The 23,699-nt window shown below is 42.6% G+C and overlaps 1 protein-coding gene across 3 annotated transcripts in view; it reads right to left on the bottom strand.

The window, feature by feature from the left end:
* Positions 1–19,994, bottom strand: part of pals2a (protein associated with LIN7 2, MAGUK p55 family member a) — a 35,853-nt gene extending 15,859 nt beyond the window's left edge. For 2 of the 3 annotated variants that reach the window (XM_076280638.1, XM_076280639.1), the window contains exons 1-4: positions 14,332–14,381; positions 2,440–2,558; positions 1,742–1,894; positions 484–648 (exon numbers count right to left, since the gene is read on the bottom strand). In XM_076280638.1, the coding sequence (XP_076136753.1) occupies positions 484–648; positions 1,742–1,894; positions 2,440–2,558; positions 14,332–14,365 (471 nt within the window). In that variant the 5' untranslated portion in view covers positions 14,366–14,381. Of the gene's footprint in view, positions 1–483; positions 649–1,741; positions 1,895–2,439; positions 2,559–14,331; positions 14,382–19,907 lie in introns of those variants that run through there. The other variant, XM_076280640.1, reaches the window with a different exon arrangement.
* Positions 19,995–23,699: the final 3,705 nt, after the last annotated feature.

Genomic DNA, 23,699 nt, shown 5'->3' with positions numbered 1-23,699 from the left:
GATTCTCCAAATATACAGAATCACAACTGAAAATAATGCCTCATTGTGTGTGAATAGAGGTGAATACATATAATTGTTTGTGTTGCAGCAAAGTGTCAGTTGTCAGTTCCGTGGGACGGGGGGACGGGGGGACGGTGGGGGGTGGGGGGGGGTGGTTCGGACAGGCCTGCCCCCACTGCTTAAAAAAATCCTAGAGGAAACACTGAGTGGCGCGACTGGCTGGGGCACCTGCACCGTACGCCGGCGACCCGGGTTTGATTCCCGCCCCGTGGTCCTTTCCGGATCCCACCCCGACTCTCTCTCCCACTCACTTCCTGTCAGTCTCCACTATCCTATCTGAGTAAAGGCATAAAAAGCCCAAAAAATATACTTAAAAAAAAAAAATAAGAAGAACTGCGCACACACACACACTTAAACTCTTCATTCTTCACACACACATTCAATGCACATACAGCGCACACACAGACACACACACACACTGACCAGGGGCTCCGCGGGTTTCTTGTGGATGCTGATGACTCGTATGGTGTCAGCAGGGGCGGCAGGCAGGGGCGGCACATCGTGATTGGTCAGATCACTTGCAACACTCGCCAGGCTCGGAACCTCGTAGGACTTAGACGCCACCATGTCATGAGCCTCCAGGAGGGACTGGACCGGAGAGAGAGAGAGAGAGAGAGAGAGAGAGAGATGAAAAATGTAATGTGACTAACACAGAGCAATAACATCATGTGACTAACACAGAGCAATAATTCACAGTAGAATCCTGTGCAGGTCATACGCAGGTTAAACCATCATATAAATCATGTGTTCTTAAACCCTCTATGGCTGGGTCAGGTGTGTTCATATAAACTAACCAGCAGACAGACAGAGAAGGGATAGAGAGAAAGAGAGAGAGCGGGAAAGAGACAGAGAGAGAGAGAGACTAGAGAGAGAGGGAAAGAGACAGAGAGAAAGAAAGAGAGAGGGAGAGAGAGAGGAGAACAGAGAGCCATCAGAGCCATCTGTTTGTCTGGCCCAGTGAGGACCCTTCAGTTAGACAACAGCATACAACACAAGCTCTTAACACACCCACCAGATCGATCGATATCTCTCTCTCTCTCTCTCTCTACCAGATAACACACACACACACACACACACACAGACAGACAGACACACACACACTCTCTCTCTCTCTCTTAAGGTATGAGCTACACCAGGCGCGTAACTGAAGCGTTCCGTTTGCAACGCGTAAAATCCATCACGTCTGGTGTAGCTACTTCCATTGATTATAGTGGAAGCTAATTGTTGCAGCAGACACAACGCGAACGGAACGCTTCAGTTACGTGTCTGGTGTAGCTCAGCCCCAACACTTACTCACACACACACGGAGGTCTCACCACACCAGATAACACACACACACACACACACACACGGAGCGCTCACCTGGACAGTCCCCTCTTCAAGCAAGTTAGAGACTCCACACACACTCCATACCACACACACTCACAGCACAACGCCTCCATCTGATTGGAGCAAAGCAACCACGCCCCTCCTGAGCTCAGCCTTGTGATTGGCCGAGACGAGGCAGACTTCTTCAGAAGTTTAGGAGGCATTCCTTACAAGAGGCACTCACAGTCTCAGGAAACACACTCAATCACACTCACTCCCTCACACAAATGTAAAATTAATGATTCTGGAAACTCTTATGCAAGAGGATATATGCATGTGTGGTATTGCGTGTGTGCGTGTGCGCTTGTCTCACCTGGAAGTGCGGCTCTGTGAGGATTCTGGAGAGTTCCGCAGCGCTGTCATCCTTGGTGACCAGCCCACTCATGTCGGACAGGATGCCGGTCACTAGCTCCAGGTTTTTGTCCCCTACTGCTTCTAGCTTCACGTCCTCCAGACGGTCATGGGCCTAACCAACAAACACACACACACACACACACGAATTACACACACACAAGAACAAAAATGAATCACACACACACACTTAAATCCATATCCGCAACCCATAAACAGACATTCATGATACATACAGTAATCAACATACACATTTTTGCCACAGCCACACACACACACGTGTACATACACACACACACACAGACGTGTGTGGAGAGCTCTAGTGGAAAACCTTTCATTCTATATCCAGCCCATCGACCTGTGACTTTACACACAGAATGCCATACATTAGCGCACGCACACGAACACACACACACACTTCCGTCCGTCAGGTTTTCACACCCCAAGCATTTGTGTGGTCACAGGTCACAGTAATGTATTAGATTACACACACACACACACTCTCTCTCTCTCTCTCTTTCAAACAAACACACAGAACATGTCACACACATGTAAAGTTCAGGGCATTTCAAATAGAATGATACCAGCAGCTGCAGCTTAGCTGGTACAATACGTCAGTCACACTGGTGGGTGGATGTGTGTGTGTGTGTGTGTGTGTACCTTGGCCAGTGAACGTACGATGGGGCTCTCCATGATGCCGCGGAGGAAGATGAGGTCGATGTCTTTGGCTCCAGAGGAAGGAGGAAGCTCGTGCAGGTTATCCAGCACCTGCTGCATGGCTACACACACACACACACACACACACACACACACAAAGGTCATTCACATGATGTTGGGACTTCTCTACACAAGCGTATTATCCTTCAAACATACAGTCACAAATGAATTGATACAGTCAACAAACAAACAAACACACACAAACACACCTTCAGCACACACAACTACACAAATTACAGATGCTCAACACACAAACAACTACAAAAATTACAGATGCTCAACACACACACACCTTCTGCACACACAACTACACACATTACAGATGCTCAACACACAAACACACACACACATATACACACACACACACACACACACAAATAACTAGGGGTGTCACTATTCTCCAAATCCTCGATTCGATTTAATTTTAGATTTTAAAGTCACGATTCGATTTGATTCTCAATCTTTTTTTAATATTACTATTAATGCATTCCTTATGTTGTTTACTTTTTTTGGTCTTTTCCTATTCTGTTTTCGGGGCTTTTCGGGGTGAGATTGTAAACAGAACAAACATTAAACATAGACGTGAACATAGTGAAATCAAACAACACAGAATGATAATTTGATTGTTTCAGCACACTCTGAAGAGACCTAAGGTTAGTGTTCATGGAATTTGCAATTATCAATGTGCATTTTATGCCTTAAAGGACAATGTCGGTGCAAAATGGACCTAGGGGTTAATAACACATGTGCACCGAGTTCGACCGTTTCCTGGGACACTTATAAAGTTCTCAATGCTTCAGTTTACATGTAGGGACCCTCATTATGTTACCATCAAAGTGTGGTGCTATTTTGAGCCTTGTTAGTGGTATAGAAATAGTCATTTCTTTTTACTTTACTCTGTGCCCCTAAGACTAACGTAATAGGCTAATTAGCGGTTTGTGATAAAACTTGTCACATTCGATTAGCATGAAAACATATCCCAGAGAACGGTCGAACTCGGTACACATTTTTTTAACTGGCAGCAGCCTGTTGACACCGCAGTTTAACATGTGTGTGTGTGTGTGTGTGTGCTTTTGCGTCTTGGCATAGGCTACATGCTGGACGTGACATTGGGGGTGTGGCTACATCGTCGATTCTACCTTTGATGTTCAAAGTTCGAGACTGAGATGTAATTTTGATCGATTTCGAATTAAAAAATTTGTGACACCCCTACAAATTACAGATGTCAACACACAAACACCCTTTTAGGTCACACACACACACACTCCAATCCATGCACACAAATACACACAGACTAACTCACACACACACACACACACAGACTAACACACACACACACACACTAACACACACACAGTCGGTGATTAATAGGTGCAGCCTTTCCACACCACTCTCTGGTCACAGCAACGGGGTTAGGTAGCAACTGGAGCGAAGGTGATACTGTGTGTGTGTGTATGTGTGTGTGTGTGTGTGTGATAGAATGAGAGAGAGAGAGAGTGTGTGTGTGAGTGATAGAGCGAGAAAGAGATTGTGTATTTGTGATTGAGTGATTGACTTTGTGAGTGACAGAGAGAGTGTGGGTGTATGTTTGTTAGTGAGGGAGTGTGTGTGTGTGTCTATTGTATACGTGTGAGAGAGAGTGTGTGAGAGTAAGTGTGGTTGTATGTGTGTGAGTGAGAGTGTGTGTTTAATGTAGGAGTCATTCCATGTCAAATCAGATAAGGTTGTTGCTGCACTGCCTCAGATTTTGTTCAAACCTTGTCTACATCATGAATGGCTCATCAATGGGTTCTTTTAAAAACAAGCCCTGTGAAATATTTCTGTGCAAATCTTATGTCTTCATATCTTTTTCAGACCCTGAAATTCTTTCATTTTTACAGCTTGAAAAGCACATGCCATGTTTGGGCATTAATATCTTGACAAATATGTTCCCTAGCCTCCTCACATTTTCTAGGGTGGAAGAACAACTCAAAAAAACCATGTGTAAACAATTTAAAGTCTGTACTAAATGTCTCCTGAATTTTGAAAAGGAACCTAGATTTCGGAAAAATGTGCATAGTGTGATATTGAGGGTATTAAAAACAGTTTTTTTTCATTTGGTATCAGTCACTATTTCCTCTTCAAATACATCAGTTTCTTAATGTTTTCCCACAATTTCCCACAAGTCTCCACATCAAATGACCATGACAATAATAAGGATAAAACAAGGCGTGTTTATATTTTTGTGTCATTTTCAGTCAATTGAAATGGTATGTGGGGTAGCTAGTAGGACCATAAAAATCTATGTGGAAATAGATAAGTATATGGACATTTAATTTGTAAAGTACCAATATTGTAAGTCCCATTCACAGAATAAATGCATGTAGTTACAGGTTGTTAAGGGTAGATGTGTCGGGCGGTTGTGAGGTAGATGGAACAGCACTCAGAGATTCAAGGTGGAAGATGGGATTTTATTAATTCCCCAAATAAGGCCAACATAAGGCAACGATAAAGTAAGTTAATGTGAATAAAGCATTAAGGAGAAATAAAATACTTCTCAATAAAGAAAGAAAAACAAAAGACTTGATAGTCAAAACAATACAATATACAAAAATATTCGAATTAAGTATTCAAAATATTCAAGATTAGCGCAATGGACTACACAGCTAGTCACTTGGGCTACACACATCAGACCAGGGGCCTGTACTATGAAGGGAGCTTAACCTACCCAGATGTAACCCAGGGTTACTTTGTTAAACCGGGGTTGACAAAACCTGGTTATCATAAGTGGTGTTAATCGGTACTACGACGCTAACCTAATTGGAGTTTGTGCGCGTTCACATAAAAGGGGCGGGTTGCAGCGCAAGTCACCACTTTCCATGATAACGCGATCACCTTATTTTACGGACGGGGAATGCACAATTATTGTGACAAGTTACGAGGAATTAAAACTCACTCTACGACAAAAATCAAATATACATCGGCAGCAAACAAAGCAAGACAAGGCTGTTGGCAACGTATTGCAGATCGGGTAGCCTAAATGCCTAAAAGTAAAGTTTTATTTCCACATGTTCTTCAAATATGTGTTACGGAGGATTAACAGCTTGCGGAGTTGAAATAATTAAATTGCCTATTTTGAGATCAAAGAAAGGTTTACAGATGCAACACAATTCAGAAGTGGGCATATATATTACAGTAATAAGGATAATTTAGTGTATGCCTAATCCTGTGAACATTTCAGATGCAACACCATTGCCAAACGCACATGGCAGCAGGTGAAAATGAAACACAAAAACATTAAGAATAGTAGGTTTATATAGTTATAGCTTGCATTAATATTTCTTAATTATGAAAACATGTAGGCCTATATGCTTATAGCCTTCACTTGCCTCTGTTTTACAGCGAACAAGAAAAAGGTGTCTTTGAACACTACTGTAAGGCACCAGAGTTGGCCACCAGAGTTGGCCATCGCAAATAATAGTGGAAGGGGTTGAGGGAGGTATTCGGTCGGATTCTGGTGCTGTGGAAATGTGTAGCCTTTATGTGCAGGGTACAGTAATATGACATTCAATTCAACAAGTTTGTTAAAATGGTGATTATAATTTATTAGGCCTACTGTAGGCTATGTCCGATTTATTTTAGGCTATTCTTGCTCAGATGTTCAGCATACTGTAGGCCTATGTCCGATTTATTTTCGGACATACAGTATTCCTGCTCAGATGTTCAGCACTACCGGAATAGGCTACATTAATGTCCGCGTAACGACATTGCTATGACGGGTGACATTAGAGACGTCTGCCTAGATCATCTGACAAAGATAACGAATTCCCTCGGCAGACAAACTATATCTTCATAGAAAATATAGTCCGGGTATCTGGCGGTCTCTAAAACCCCTCGCCCTGCGAAGAGAGCCCCTCACGATTTGCGCTCCAATGTCGTATGGATCATCCAGGTACGCCGACATTGTCTCGGGCGAAATTGTTAGCGGAGGGGTGGTACTTATAAAGGGTGTGGTTAACAGAAACCTCGGGTTAACCAATAACATAACCTGCTCGGAGCAGGTTTGAGATGCAGCGTAAATTGCCATGGCAGCATACCTCGTTTAAAACCTTTCGTAGTACGGGTTAATCGGGAAGTTACGCCACATGTGATCAAGTTACTCTCGAAGTTACCCAGACAAGCCAGTAACCCCGCTTCGTAGTACAGGCCACAGCTCTCAAGACTTATGCCTATTCAAATTGCAGCTCTCTCTCCCAAGCACCTACAGGCATGGGTTTAAATAGGGCCTGATTGCACTCCTGTAATTGGATCAAACCAATGCCTCATAGCAGCACAGGGGTGTTTCAGGATACCCACAGAAACAAGCTACAGTAACACAGCCAATAAATAAGTCTACGTATCTAGACAACATCTAATGAAGATTTAGCATATCAGCTGAACTTTGGCCTAACCAAAAAGTATATGAACAGCCTAAATAATTATTAAAACCCAGAAATCATAGCATGCACACATTTAAATGTCTCTCATAGTAGGGCATAAAAAAAAAAAGGTTTGTTTCCTGTTGGTTGTCAGTTGAGGCCATGGGTCGGTAGGGATTTTTTTTTTTTTTTCCCCAGTGGCAGTAATGGATAGGTAGAAAATCAATCCCACCAGGATTTCGCGAGGTTTTTTGAGACTGTTGCGACCTAAAATGCCTGGATGGAAGTTGCGGTGATTTTAGCTGTTTCTTGTGGAGAAATTGCGGGAGGAAGTGAAAATAGCAAAAATTGTTTAAATTTAGGGCAATTAAGGTCAGTAAGACCAAAATCACACTGATAATTTTGATGCTTATTAAAAAGGATAATCAAAGGTAAACAGTAAGGATTACAGAAAATCAAAGTAGGCCTACTTTATTTGTGAAAATGCTTTGACTGAGGTAATTCACAAAGCATTATAGTAGAACTGTCCAAAAAAGACAGTCACCTAAAGAGATGGCATCATGTCATATGTTTCAATACATTCATATATTTTGTAATTCATATTAAGTTCATATCTTTTTAATAATTCATAGTCTGTGGCCTGCATAATTACTAATATCCAAGTAAGTATCTAGTAATTTCATATTGATTTAAACTATTTGACTACACTTCTGTTTAATGTCATTACATTGGTGGTGTACGTCTAATTGACTGCCTGCCCCTTTAAGGACGTGAGAGTAGCCTAATTACATTTCTGAGTGGATTGGAAGGCTTGCATCTCACTGTGTTCGGCTACGAGTGTAAATCACTTTTTGCATAGTGCATTACCATATGTGGATGCAAGTGGGAATGTCTTCTATGTCATTAGTTAAAATAAATGTTAAAAAAAACAACTCGAATGAAATCATTCTTGGATCATAGAAGAGGTAAATGTCTTGCAATTTTATTAATTTTTATGATTTTGGTAGCACTACTCAAACTAAGCCCACAAGCTAGCAAACATAAGCTTGACATAAACATGACATAAGCTAAAAGGACATATCCAGGTAAACGTTTGCCAATGGGTTGCATAGCCTACTCAAATGTCAGTAAACCAAGTAGGCCTTAATTAACTTACTTTCATAGCCTAGGTAGGTTAGCAACACCAGGTTGAGATGCAAGTAAGCAGATCATTAACGTTAGCCTTCTATTTATTGTCATCAAAACTGCAGGGGAATGAACACTTAGGGCAGTCTTTGGTGTCATATGCAGAAGGTGCAGAAGTAAGTGTGCCATCTGGCTCAATATTCTGCGCGACTGTTGCGGTAGGTGACATTTCACAGTGAAACTACGATGATTGGTCAAATTTGCGAAAAAATTGCGGTGTTTGGACAAAATTGCGAGTGCCTTGGTAAGTGACGAAAACAATCGTCTTCGTGAACAGCTGTGCATAGGCTACTTTGTAACAGAGAGAATACGCTCATCCCTATACATAACGCAAGGGCTAATTAATGTAATTATAGTTCGCCTTTTATTTGTGGATTTATTTAATGTAGCCTAGACTATTTAGTGTTATTTCTTCCCCAAGCTCATAAAATAAATTTGGGTCGCACATAAATTGACAGGGTCGGTCGGAAACCGGAACCCAAGACATTTTTTTTTTATGCCTAGGCAGCGCCTGGCTGCCGTGACGGTGGCTACTAGCCCCGTCACACAGGTGTTTTGGGAACACCAAAATAAACATTTACAATAAACAATAGATTTTAGTGCCCCCTCATGTGAAACACAGCAAAGCATTTTGGTCCTTTTATAAGGCATTAACTCCATTGGGATAAGTATAAGTATAACTATACTCTTTTGATGTGAGGGAAATTTGGTCTCTGCATTTATCCCAATCCGTGAATTAGTGAAACACACTCAGCACACAGTGAACATACAGGCGCAGTGAGCTGCCTGCAACAACAGCGGTGCTCAGGGAGCAGTGAGGGGTTAGGTGCCTTGCTCAAGGGCACTTCAGCCGTGCCTACTGGTCGGGGTTCGAACTGGCAACCGTCCGGTTGTAAGTCCGAAGCGCTAACCAGTAGGCCACGGCTGCCCCCAAGATGGAGGAAGCTGGCCATCCTCTGGACTCTGGAGGCTAGCCCTGGCAGCTAGACGATTAACAGTGCCACCAATGCCAACGCATACTCTTACCATGGCTTGTAGCTTGTAGCAATGGCTTGTAGCAATGGTTTATAGCAATGGTAAGAGTATGCTGAAGAATGCGAACAAATTGGCCTCTGCAGCTTTTAGCACTTTTATGATGCAGCACAGGTGTGGTTGATAAGAACACTGGTAAGTGGTGCAGTCAGCCTGTATATCCAAATATTGTTCTGAATCGGAGTCTGTTCACTCGGCTGCTCCTCCGCTCAAATTCACATCAGGTCGCTCCACTCGATTTCGCTCCCCGCACCACTTAAAAATCCTCCCGCTCCAGTGAAATCGCTCCATGCTCACTCCAATTTAAGCTTAAATCCCAAAGAAATAAGAGCAACGGCAATATATTTCACTCTGGAACATTTATTTTAAAAGAGTACAACACCGATAGTGCAACAACGAACAACCTTGGCATGCAAATGCTTTTGTTGTGGAGGTGAAGGATTAACAACAGGCAAAGAGTTATATCTACTGACAAGGTAATGTTTCACGATTCTCGCGAGTTTTGGAAGTTGCATGGCTGGTTTTCTCGGTAGGGATTCGCTACGTCTATGCTGTATAGCTATGCTAGGTGAACGATTTGCCTATTACAAATTTGTTTACCATCAAATTGGCTTCGGAAAGGTGAAAATCTTGCATAGTGTGCCTTTAATGCCTTGTAAAAGGAGCAAAATGCTATGTACATGCATTTATTCTGTGAATGGGACTTGGTACAATATTGGTACTTTACACACTAAATGTCCATATACTATAAATGACACAAAATACAATCTTGTTTTGGAGACTTCACATTTTGAGATATTAATAAAGGATATATTTCTAGACTTCTATTTCTTATAATTCTAGATAAAATACTGATTGATAGCAGGTGTGTCACAATAAAGGAGCTTTGAGACCCTAAATAGCACTTTTTTTGCACGTATTTTTTGAAATTAGGGACTTCTATAAAACCAGTGAGACTGTGGTACAAACGTTTAATTATTGAATCGTACTGAGAACATGTTCCATTCTACAAAGTTTGGTCAGGCTAGGAATAATACTTTTTAAGATATGAATGTCCAAACATGGCCTCCAAGACAAGGCCTTTTAGAGAGTGTAAACAATCAAGGGCAAAAAGACTACAGGGTATATGCAGGAATCATAGAGTTGAATTTACTACTTTTTACTACCTTTTTTTACTACCTCCACAATATTTTTTACTACCAACACGACATCTTTTGGGGGGGGGGGTGTATGCAAAGCACCACTTACTACTTGCTATAAGGTATAAATAATAAATATTAGGTACACTAATAATTTCTAATTGTGATCATTAAGTATGGTCATTGTCAATGCCCTTGAGTTATCCTAACCAGCCCTTAGCCCTAATAAGGTGAATGATAACCTTGGCACAAATGACGCTAAAACACCAAACGTGTGGTGAAAAATGAAGAACAAACACCACCGACTACCCCCCCCCCCCCCCCCCCAAAAACAAAAAAACCAAAAACTCCAGTCTAAGGATAGGCCCAGAAATCTATTTATATGGATATATAAAGCCATTATTATTGGTATGGTATTGTTGTTGCACATTTGACACTAAAGCAGTCCGTGAAAACATGCACATCAGTGGACTGCTTTACTAATGCAAAATTGAAAACTATGATTTCATTGCATTACTCAGCATGGATGCACGATGCTTGCATGATAAATACTTCCCAAAACAACAGTTAGGTAGGTAGGGAAGGATGCCATTTAGGAGTGTAAATCAAGTTTAATCACAATTTGATAAAATATAGATTCTTTAAGCCAATGATTTGATTCCTTTCAATACTTCAAAATGTGTAGCAATGCGATTTGATGCGTTACTGGTCTGTTGTCGATAGGAAATGATAGATTTTGGTTAGCTTTCATGCATTCAAATGGCAATATTATAGGCTAAATTATAGGCCAAATACTGAACATTGACTGTGGAATCAAGTAGGTTACAGAGTTTCTTTCCCCCCCTAAAACCTCCTGTCACTAGCTAGATATGCTTTCAAATTTAACATGGTTTTAAACTCATACGTTGCAGTTTTCTGTCACTGCAATAAAACTAGCCTATTTGGAATATTTTGTAGGCCTGCTGTTCCTTTTATGAGAACAATTTAACTGATCAAGTTTTCATAGGCTATTGAATGATTTAAATGTGAATGCCATAAACTTAATTTGTCATTAACTAGATTAGCGTGGTTCTTCTCGCAGTTGTCATCTAAATGCAGTGTTTTGTAGGCTATTCAAAGAATTTCACGTTCATCACTCAGTTGTGGTGTAGGTCTGTCTTGAGTGATCGCTGTCCCTTTAAATGTCTGGGACTTTAAATAACGGGACTTTTAAACTGCATGCTGTTTTTGTTGATGGACAGTGCCTTTTTTGATTCAGTTTTCTACCGTTTTAATAAATGACACGCGCTGCATGGTTAAAAGTAAGGAATTGTTTTCACTCGTTTTCTTGCAATTCCGTAACATTAGATACTAGGTCTAGGTTACGTTAAAAAAATGTTGTCGGTTACTATGTCGGTGACTTGTTCGAACTTTGTTACTGATGGGATAGGTGGAATTTTATTGCACGGTTCTGGATTATCACAGTCAGATGGCAGCGCTACCATCAGCTGAACGAAAGCTTACACTAGTCAAGTCCACAGTTGTTAAAACTTCCAACTGAAGTAGCCTAGTGTAAACTGAGAGAGTTGCCTCCTAACGGAGTGAGTGTAGCCTATATTTTTTTAGCTGCTATCAGAGTGATAGGCTTGCCTAGGCCTACATCTACCGCTCCTTTGCTACATGAACAAATATTATTAGATGAGTGACAGAAGCACCGGACACCGGACCAGCTTGATGATAAACGCTGCTCTGGTAGCCTGCTGTAGGGCCTAGATGACGTGAAAAACGCGAGAGTCGCCGAAAAGCATCCCTGCATCCCTGGCCCCTAAAAAACTCTTCGGATCTGCATGATTCATATAAGTCGCCCAAAGCAACGTGAAGGAGACACCGAAAAGCGCGTTGTTTGTATCCCTGTAATATCAACTGAAGCAAAAAGGCGAAAATGTTGTTTGTTGGCGTCGCTGATAGGCTGTCAACCACGGAACTCTACACAGTTTACTTCTACGTCATTGCTATCGACTCCGACTCACTCAGGTCCTGTTAGCGCGTATATATTTTTTAATTAGGCAAGATGAAGTTAAAACATGTAGACACAAATATTAAGCAAAAAATGTAAACTCATATATTGAGGTGGTGATGAAAAATTTACTACCAAGTCAAATTGCATTTATTACCTTTTACTACCTTTCAAGGGCCTTAATTTTGGTAGATTCTATTTACTACCTTTTACTACCGCGCGGACACCCTGGACTATGAAAACAATACAATTGAACAAAAATATTTTACAGGTTTTAGTTATGGAACTTAAACATTGTGTATACAAACTTTGAGGAAAATCGGAGTCGGTGCTGCAACCATTTTCCTGGATTTTTTCTGATTTGACACAGAATGACTCATATATGAGTGAGAGAAAAAGCGTGTGTGTCTCTTAGGGGTGTCACGATTTCGATTTTATATCGAAATCGATGGAAATTACATCTGAATCTCGAACTTCGAACTCAAAAGTAGAATCGACGATGCAGCCACACCCCCAATGTCACGTCCAGCACTATGCCAAACGCACAGACATGTGCTGAACTGCGGCGTAAACACTCCTCTGCTTTTAGGCTGCAGTCAGTTAAAATATACACATCAATCTACCGAAGCCGAAGCCCCTCTTGCTACTCTGAAATCACCAGTGTGTAAGTATTTTGTCGTTCATTCACATCAATTAACACTAACTTAGCCTACTCAATTTAGCAAGTGAAAAGATGATCTACTGTAGTTACAGCCCCAATATTACTTTAAGGCTTAAAATGCACATTGATAAGTAGGCCTACATATTCCATGAACATTAACCTTGGGTCTCTTCGTTGTGCTAAAACAATCGAATTATCATTCTGTGTTGTTTCACCTCTCTGTTTAGCCTAATGTTTGTTCTGTTTAAATTACATGTACATCCTTGCGGTTGGAACGGTTTCAAAATAAAAGCCCCCCGAAACAGAAAAGGAAAAGGCCAAAAAAAAAAAACATGTAAGGAATGCATTAATAGTAATATTAAAAAGAGATCGAATTGTGACTTTAAAGAAGCCCTATGCAACAATTTTAGCAAAAATGACCTTTATTATGCAGGTTGAGAGTCGTTCTGATGGTTCTACAACACTTTTTGGGTCGTTTGGTGGGTGCTTCGTCTCCCCCTAGTGCTTCTCTGCGGAAAAACCGAATATGCAACTTTCTGGTCCCGGACCGAAGAAATCCGGATGTGACTCGGCGGAAGGCCTCGAAAATGTAGTCAGATTGTAGTTTCTAAGAAGACTGCAAAACGGACTCCGACTTGGCTTTGTTGCTGCTGAAATTGTAAGTAGCCTACCCTTGGGTGAACTTCGTTTTTGTAATGTGGTTTGATAGTCTCTTGAACAATGTGTTTGCTCGACCGTTTTATTGTGAGCCCTGTATGTGTTTAGCTTGGTTTCTTGATGGCTAGGTCGCTAGCTAGTGGGGGTTTAGCATAGCAGTCACTTGCTACCGAAGCTGCAGGGGGAGCTATCTCGTGAAAAATGCGACCCAAAATCAGACGAAAACCCAGAAACAGCGAAGGAATAACCAGACTTGCATAGGGCTTCTTTAAAATCGAAAATTAAATCGAATCGAGGATTTGGAGAATTGTGACACCCCTAGTGTCTCTGCTGTGTGTGTCTGTAAGAGCGATCGTATGTGTGAGATTTACACACACACACACCCTCTCATGAGGGAGGAATGATACATGAGACGCACACACACGCACACCTCATGCGGTGTATGGCAACACACACACACACACACAGTGTGTGTGTCTTAACACACTGAAATTGGTCTGTAAAACAAACTCCGTTCTGGGTGAAGAGAAACTACAGACGAGCTCAATATTCAAACAGCGCACTGTCCTCCTGACTTAAGATTCTCGCTACAGAGAATGTGCTTGCTTGTATGTGTGTGTGTGTGTGAGTGTGAGTGTGTTTGAATGTTTGTTGCTGCCGTTTTAGAATGTCTGTGTGCGTTTACTGTTGAAACGTGCGTATTTGCTGTTGCTGTTCAAATCTTTGAGTGCGTGTGTGTATGTGTGTTGCTGGCATCCCTAGGCTTACCTGCTCCTGATTTGGCATTGGCCACTGTCACCATGCTTCAACACCAGCAGCACACACCTGACACGACACACACCTGCCAGGGTCAGCAGAAACCACCGTCAATAAACTCACACACACACTAGAGGGTGACAATTTTTCGGGACTGCCACGGGTCACGGTATTCCCGCGGGAGTCCTGCGGTACGGGAGTCAATTTCACTGTTGGTAACGTGATGGGGACGGGACGGGCAGAACTCAACGGGAGTGGGCGGGAGGGGAACGGAGCCGGAGATTAAATTAAAACATGCGGTGAGTGCACCCAAAGATTGCAAGACATTTCCAGAAAAGAGAACCACTTACAACTCACAATACATTTGTTGATTGGCTACTGCTAGCCGCAGAGTAGCCTATCAGAGCAATACAAAGCAGCTGCCCTGTTCACAAGCCAATCAATCAGCGTCAGCGACTACACCGAAAACTGAAGGGGTTTTCTATTGCCACATCAACGTGAGCTAATCGCTGACGTTATCTGAGATGCTAGTTTTTGTAACGGCAGGAATAAACACACATGGTAACAAAATCAATCTAAACGTGTAGCTTTACTCAACACATTAACACTATGATACAGTGCAATTGTCAAGTTGTATGGCTCACTGTTCAAAGTCGATCTTGATAACCCTCGTCACCTCGACTAGCCTATGTGGTGGTTGTTATGGGAAACTAGCTAATAAATGGCAATGCAGCTTTACTGTAGTTTGCAAGATTGGAAAGAGGAAATAGCGTTTACATGTCAATTTAAATTATAGCATTTCTAAAGCACTTTTGTGCGTTTTAAATCCGAAATAAGATGGAATGTGAAGAGACTGCTATTAACTTTAAAGAGGCCTATCTACAATTGACGCAAATAAACCTCATGTTTGGTCTATGGATGTCTGCTTTAGCCTATTGTTGACAGCAGGGTTTTTTTACGATTTAAAATTATACTTTCTCGATTTTAATGGGCCTTGTTGAAGAGCTGATATCAGTTATTGTTCGTGCAAATATAAACTGATTCATGTCCCTTGCATTTTGCAACAGTAAGGTCCATGGTAGGCGCCCGACAGAAATATTGTTTCATTTTGCGAGTGATATCCACGTTCTGGCGGTGTTCTAAATGTGCACAGGAGTTCCTAAGCTATATAAGGTATAAGCTAGGCCTATTACACAACATAAATTGTCACTATGCTGGCGACCCAAATAAAATCTCCTACGACCCACCCTTTGGGAACCAATGCTTTCGACAACATAGGGAACGAAACGGGACTGGGACGGGATTCGGGAGCCTTTCTCTCAGGATTTTGCAGGACAGGATTTTATTTGGGGGGGGGGGGGGGGGGGGCAGTCACGTGATCGGGATATGACGGGAGTATTTGTGTGGGCTCATATGAGAGTGTCCCATATCAGATCTCTTCACACTCATTTCTATAACACTTGAGACCATCCACGTCGTGTGTGTGTGTGTGCAGTGTTTCCCACCGAATTGAATTCTATTTGTGGTGGTAGGTTTGCAGAATTAACTTGAATGCAACAGTTTTGAGCAAATTAGCGCAGCGTGGTTATGATACTAACCAGATTTAAGCACAATATAGTACAACCTGGAAAATCATTGTGTGGTGGTCAATGTTGATATTGTGGTGGGCCGCCACAAATAAGTCAATGTATGGGAAACACTGGTGTGTGTGTGTGTTCACACTCATTTGTATAACACTTGAGACCATCCACGTCCGCACCAGAGGATTCTGCTCACCGAAATGAAACAAACAGGCAGACGGCACTGCAAATGCACAAAATAAGCATTGGGGTGTGTGTGTGTGTGTGTGTGTGTGAGTTCAGCTTGCATTGGGGTATTTCAGTGGCTAGTTGTTTACTTTTGTTTCCAAAGTATCTTGAGAAGTAAATAGCAAAATAGACTAAATCAGTTTATGGCTATCAGTTTATGTTCAGGGTAAAAAAGAAAGTGGAGAGCGTGCCGCCTTTATTGCAGCTTTTAATCACACCGTTCTGCCAGTCGTGTGTTCAGGTGAACCTGAAAGCAACATTGTGTGTAATGTAGGCTAAATGCAGACTGCAGTCGCATATCCATAGAGACATATACAAATCATATCCATATAGAGACATACCAGGCTTGCGCAAAATACAGAATTGAATTGAGAATGACTCCTAAATTCCAATTCTTGAATTTGAATTGAGGTCAAAAACAGGATCTAGAATTACAATTCGAATTTGAATTAAAAGAAGTAGAATTGAAATTCAATGAAATTCAAAGAAATTACAGCCCACATGAGATGACGTTTTCACTTGGAATTTTTTTTCCCCATGCACATGAACGCACCATAGGTTTCCTTTATCTCTAGTAGCCTATGCTGATTGCTGTGTGCATGTGATGGACATATGTGCAGGGTAGAAATTTGACTGAAATTGCATTAAATCTGGTTGTTTTAACTAATATTATGCTGCAAGATGGGCTTTTGTCCACTACATTTAAGTTCCCGGTTATAGACTAACTTGCCATATTAAAAAATTCCAGTTTATTCCCATTAATTCCCATGGAAAGTTTCCAACTTTGAAAATTCCCGGAATTTTGCAACCCTAATATCAAGCATTGCATTTACACACACACACCTGGAAAACCAGACACACTTGCACAGTCTCCCATACAGACCTAACACACACCTTTTCAGGTAAGAGAAATTCTAATCAAACTTATTGTATTGTATTTACACACACACACACACACACTTATGTAACCAGGCAGAGAAACCTACATCAATGGGATCAAAATCAATCAGTGTGTACCAGCTACCTAAGTGCATATCAGTTCTCTAAGATCAGTGTGTGCTGGTTCTCTAAGATCAGTGTGTGCCGGTTCTACAAAGTAACAGTGTGTGCCGTGCCGGTTCTACAAGGTAACAGTGTGCCGTGGTGGTTCTGGTACAGTAACAGTGTGTGCCGGTTCTATATGGTACAGTAACAGTGTGTGCCGTAGCGGTTCTATAAGGTAACAGTGTGTGTTGAGCCGGTTCTATATGGTACAGTAACATTGTGTGCAGTGGCGGTTCTATATGGTACAGTAACAGTGTGTGCCGTGCCGGTTTTACAAGGTAACAGTGTGTGCCGTGCCTGTTCTCTGAGGTAACAGTGTGTGTTGGTTCCCTATCAGTGTATCGCAGTTTTCTAAAATCAGTGTGTGCTGGTTCACCAGTTCACCAATAGTGTGTGCTGGTTCTCAATCAGTGTTTCTACTGAGTACATTGAGTGCACACACACACACACACAGGCGCACGCACGCATGCACACACACACGCACACACACAAAAGAAGTCTACATTGACTGTATATAAAAGGGTAGAGTGCTGATCAACTTCTCAGCCCTCCACTCCACTGTGTTCACTGTGTGCTCTGTGTGTTCACTAATTCACGGATGGGACAAATGCAGAGACCAAATTCATTGTATATGCAAGTGTACTTGGTGGGTGTGTGTGTGTGTGTCTATAAACCTGATTTACATTTACATTACATTTACACAGGTACAAACCCACCAGCAGATTCACACCCACACACCCAACATGTTGAACACACACACACACACCCAACATGTTGAATCAGTGCAACAAGCAACTATTCCAACACAACCTTGGCGTGAACCACAGAGTCCCCCGCCCATGACAAGACAGCCGCAGATGAGGACCTTTCGGTGGGATGGAGCGATCTCGTCTCGCACACCTGCGTACCTGAGCGTGTGGAGGCACAGGCCTTATGTACGTGTCAGGGAAAGTGTTAATTGCATTAGCGCACGGGGCTAAACTGTTGGTCGGTTTAGATCCGCCGTTTCAAAGTGGGCTGGAGATAGACTTGCTTCTGAAGCCAGTGCTGACTTAAGTTTACACACACACACACAGAGAGAGAGAGAGAGAGAGAAGGGGGGAGAGGAGGAGAGAGACAGAGAGAAGGGGAAGAGAGAGAGAGAGATAACACAAAGGGGCGGGTCTCCTGCTGATCAAATCCCTCAGCGAAATGAGCTCGCGCCCGCGACCTTGTGGACAGTGCTTGCCTGGAGACGTGTGTGTTCCTGTTCATCGCGTTTCGCGGAGGGCAAGTCAATACCCGTATTGTCCACCGCCCCTGTTAAACTACCCATGAATGAAGCTTTCTATGCGCGGGGCATAATGTTTGACTCGCCCCCCCCCCCTTCAATGAACGCCTACTTCTGTTCCCCAAACCGGGACACAGTCCCGGAACGACTGGGAAGATGGATGTCCTATTTAGGTTTTACCTGGGGGGCTCGCGCCACTAGGTGTGCGCGTCCAGACCCCGCCAAACAAAGGATCGCCCAGGAACTCGCAAAACAAACAAAGGAGCGACTGGACGGCGGGAGCGGACTGACGGGCATGAGACTTGACTGAATTAACAGCGTTGTGTCTCTGTTGCCTACACACAAACGCACAGTAGTAAATACCCAAGAGCTTATAATCACTACTAGTGAACTTGACAAATGATCACAGCGAGAAAATGTCGAGGTGCACATGCACTGCGCTTAGAGTAGTAGCGATTGCGCAATTCCCGATGTGGCACAGCTCACAGAGACACTGCACCCTTAACGAATTTAACTGTTCATGTTGTTACACCATTAAGTCACTACAATTAACTCAGTTACATGAATAGCAATCATTTTCGTAAGTTACGTTACAGCGCGCGGTTTGTGACAGGTTGGCAGTGAGACCAATGGTCTCCGGACAATGGCGTTTCATTTAAAACTGTCACTGACTCGCTAGCTAACTCGGATCTTTTGACAGGTCGTCCCGGTTCTGCGTCCGTGAACTCTGATGATTGATTTTGTTAATGCGGAAAAAACACGATTTTCCAGCGTTCACAGCACGTGTCATGTCCCGGTGAACTTCCGCACGGGGCTCCTGTTAGCTCACTTGCTAACACCTGAGCATGTTAGCTGCACTAAACCGAAGATTCAATAGCCAACTAAAGTGGACACGGCAGCTTGAAAGGACTGTTATTCTGGAAAACACCTCTATCAGAGTAGAACTGGCCTGTGGCAAGAAGGCGAGTCACTGGCCATGTTAACGTTAGCTGTTATTGACCTAAGGAAGAACTCGTGATTTATTAATGTTGGTGTCTAAAATCAACTATACCAGCTAGCTGACGTTTACCCACTGAAGTTCGACTAGCTATATAACATCCCATTCATTTTACCCACATAGCATTTGTTACCAACTGTGTGTGGTGGTTGATCAACAGAAGATATCTACTCTGACTTAGCCAACTTTACCAACGACAAATCTGTATTGCACTAGTTTGTAATTAACGTTAGCAAAATGGTTATTAATAGCGAGCGAGCTGACTGGATTAGGCTGGTTTAGCGGTGTCCTCAAATACACGGAGCAGCCACGCTTAACACAAGCTTTGGTGGCCAACCTGAACGTCACTGAACTGGACTCCACTTAAGGTTAATTGACAGCTCTGGTTGCTCACATAGTAATTGCGCCATCTAACTAACGGCAACACTATAGTTTCACATAGCTTTGTGGGGCGAGCGTCATGACTTACCAATGCCCAACGCGACTTCGTCCCGGGAAAGAATTTTAAATCTCCATAGGGTGACACGAGCGGTGGAGAAGAAGCACCCGTGTTGCCTCGCGCCTGGTGCCCGTCACGAAGCAAAGACTTGCCCCCCTCGGTGACGTCTGAGCGCGCAGACCAGTGAAAATGTTGGGATGGCTCGAGTACGAACTCCCACCGTTGGCGGCCGGGGAGCGGCTCCGGGCCTGGCCCGTTATAGAAAGCTACTTCCATGTAAATGCAGCTCATGGGTTTGCATGTGAGGCGATTTAATGAGGCGAGTTTGCATGTGAGGCGATTTAACTCATTACCCAGATCGGCAAACCAACACACAGTCTTACTGACTTAGCCTACTGTCTAGTCCAGTAGCCTACAAACACACACACACACACACACACACACACTACTTTACTTACCTCTGATTTTTGTAGATTCCACAAATAGACCATGAAGTGCCATATAGTTGTGCTTCCACAAGTGAGGGTTCAACTGCGCATTAATTACGCGATGAGACGACGCCTAACCAGATTACATATTAATCTCACACGCCTAGCACGAGGACTAGATACCTGTGTCTAAAAATATCCACCTAAGCCAATCATAGTTTATGGTGCTCTAGGAACCGTTATAAAATGTTACAAAACAGATAGATACATAGGCCTACGGACCAGGATTGTTACAGTTGGAGGTAGTAGCAGGGGAAAGGCCTCTGGAGGGCAGTAACACCCAATTCATCGAAAGCACAATTCACAATGGAAAAAACACTTTACTTAAAGGAACCATATGTAAGATTGTGGCCAAAACTGGTACTGCAATCACTTTCAAATTACTGTACAGCGGTGTATCCCCTCCCCCTCCCCCCTGACTCGAGGTTGCCAACCTGGATGCCGAAACACCACTGACTTCCTGATTCGTAGATAAGTGGAGGGTGGCGCATCAGGCCAAAACACAACATGACATGACAAAACACAACATCAACATCATTTGAGGGCTGCAACTTCACTTTTTAAATGACAATATCCTGGCCGGACTACTGTTGTCAGTGATATAAGTACTTGAAATGAACATGATTTCTTAATGTCTAGTGACATATCAGGGCCATTTTATGATTAACTGAAATACATTTCTTACATATGGTTCCTTTAAAGGTACTCTAAGCGATGTTACGATTCTAAGATTTTTTTGTCACATACAGCAAACATCTCCTCACCATCCGCTAGCTGCCTGTTCCCTGACCCTGAATACATTGTAAAAAACGCATGTAGACAGCCCATGCAGGCTCAAAAAACAGCAACAAAAACAGCATGGTGCAGCCTGGGCCATGAAACATAACGAACTTTTCCAGCCATTCACCGACGAGATGCGCGTTCAGGAGAGTTTTAATTGCACGGGAGCAGGGGCATAGCCAGGATTATTTTATAGGGGGGGCCAGCTGGGTCCAGACTTTTTATTGGGGTGGCACTTGGGAATCAAAACTACTATTTGAAAACTCAAAAAGTTTTCAAGATTACAGTGTCGGCTACCCAGTCTAGGCTACAATTCATATTAATACTTGCATTGATTTGATTTGATTTGATTTTTAAATAACACAAAGACAAAAAGCATATTATACCATTCTTATTTTTAAATGTAGCCTATCACTGTCAGCTGGAAATGACTTTCATCTATGTGTAGGGCAGACTGTCCTGAATCTGGCAATATAAGAACCATGGTGGAGGGGGGGTTGGGGGCTGAGCAATGTACAGACATGTGGTGTGAGCCTTACAGAAATAAATGGCATTTTTTTTATTTAGTAATGAAAAATAACCTTTCTGCGCTGTACACTCATGATGATTCTGAAACAACTTTTTACTACATTGTCATGAACAAAGTGAAGACAAAAAGGTGTTTCTTTGTCGAAGAAATTGGGATGCAATGTGAGTCTCAAATTGAATGCCATGCAGGAATTTGCTAGGATCTCAAAACCGTATTATGAACATGCTTTGCCATAGAGAAACACATGATAGCGTTGGATTATGATCATGCTTTGCCACCACAACACACAAAAACGTGGGGTAAGTCGAACTATATGAAGTTATTACTTTGATGTCATTTCGTCTGTTTTATAACCCAGAAGGATGTACTTGGTATCAAATGATAGCTCTGTGTCTCCTCTTTCAACTGACATGCGTGGCATATATATCCGATCACGGGGTCGTGAGTAGGGCCTAATTCAAACGAGAGTAATGGGTTTTTGTACATGATGTTATTTTGCAGTCACATTGTCTGTTTTTATAGCACAGAAGCATCAATATACTTGGTACCAATAGATAGCCCTGTGTCTCCTCTTTCTTCTGATATGCTTGCCATATCTATGCGATCACAGGTTCGCGAGTAATTCAAACGAGAGTAATGGGTGCGCAGGTGAACTGTAAATATGAATCAATTTGATTTAATTTCATGATTATTTTTTATTTTCATACTTGATCGCACAGACAAGTGTTTAGTCTCGTTGGAAAGCCCCACTTCTGCTCTGTCACGCAATTAAGGTTTCATCTCGCTGCGATGAACAATTCCGGAGCAATGTAACTAAGAACTCAGGCAAAGCAACCTCTGCCTGACCAGCTATGGCAAGAACCACACGCCGTCAGCAAATTCTGTTTTTATAAAGTAGCCTAGGCTAGGCCCTATTAGCCTACTTTTATTGGAGCCATCCGGAGATATGTGCCTAATATGCTTATATTTCACCCGAATTTGTACTTGGAATTTTATCGAAATATTTTTGTAACAGCGTTATACCGCGGGCATCCGATTATTTTTTATCAGCCCCACACTTCAATGTCAGAGCCTACCTAACAAGGACAGCCCAACGCAGCTCACTTGGCTATGATTCGTGACACATTCTAACATCTTATTAGCATTCATGTTCCAACTCATCATTAACTCACCTGTTGTTACTGAGGTTAAGTATAGTCTAGGCTACTTTCAAGTGTTTATAACAGATGACTTAAATTGACCCGCTGCTGCTGCTGCTGCTGCACTATAGGCCTACTCACAATTTGATCAGAACCATAGTACACTTCCTGACTGGGCCAATGGTCGTAGATAGAGTGCAGTAATTGGTTCAGTCCCTGCTTTGCAAAGTGTTGGCAAAGTGCCGTCGAAAACGACAGCAATTTTTTTTTTTTTTTTTACTTTTCACTGAACGGAGCTGGGGGGGCCAGCAGGGTGGCCAAGCTTTGACCAGTGGTGGCCGTGGCCCCCCCTGGCCACCACGTAGCTCCGCCTCTGCACGGGAGGGAGGGGCGAGCCAGCTCTTTTTTTCTGTGTGAGCGTCAATAAAAGTGACGTTATCCAACATCGCTTAGAGCACTATTAAGACTGAGTAGTAGGACTGAGATTCCACTTGGCTTTGGTGTAGGCTACTTTCAGAAAATCAAATCTGTTTCGGTTTCATTGGCATGTTCTGCCAGACGTCGTGTAAATGGAAGACAAGTCGGGACATAGAGGCTTTAGTCGAACTCAGTTTATTTCAGCACACAACAGAAAAGGCCAGACTCGGATATTATAGCCCACAGAGGAACGATCAAGATCAAAACTTAATACATATTACATAAACATCAATTGACCGACATTTCATTTTTTTAGTAGCATACACATAAAAATAAGTCCATAATCAGTGTGTGTCTGTGTGCGTGCGAGCGAGAGAAAGAGAATCCACGGGTATAGCTCAGTAGCAACCAAACGGAGGTGGCGCGTGGCAGATGAGCAGGCTTCTCTTCTGATAACACAGAAGGAGCA

The sequence above is a fragment of the Alosa pseudoharengus genome, unplaced genomic scaffold (genome assembly GCF_046254945.1).
Source record: "Alosa pseudoharengus isolate Yale_2024_CS ecotype anadromous, Long Island Sound unplaced genomic scaffold, YU_APseudo_1.1 YU_APseudo_1.1_scf_12, whole genome shotgun sequence".
Classification (NCBI taxonomy): domain Eukaryota; kingdom Metazoa; phylum Chordata; class Actinopteri; order Clupeiformes; family Clupeidae; genus Alosa; species Alosa pseudoharengus.
The sequence above is the reverse complement of the archived record's forward strand: the minus strand, read 5'-3'. Positions and strand labels throughout refer to the sequence as shown.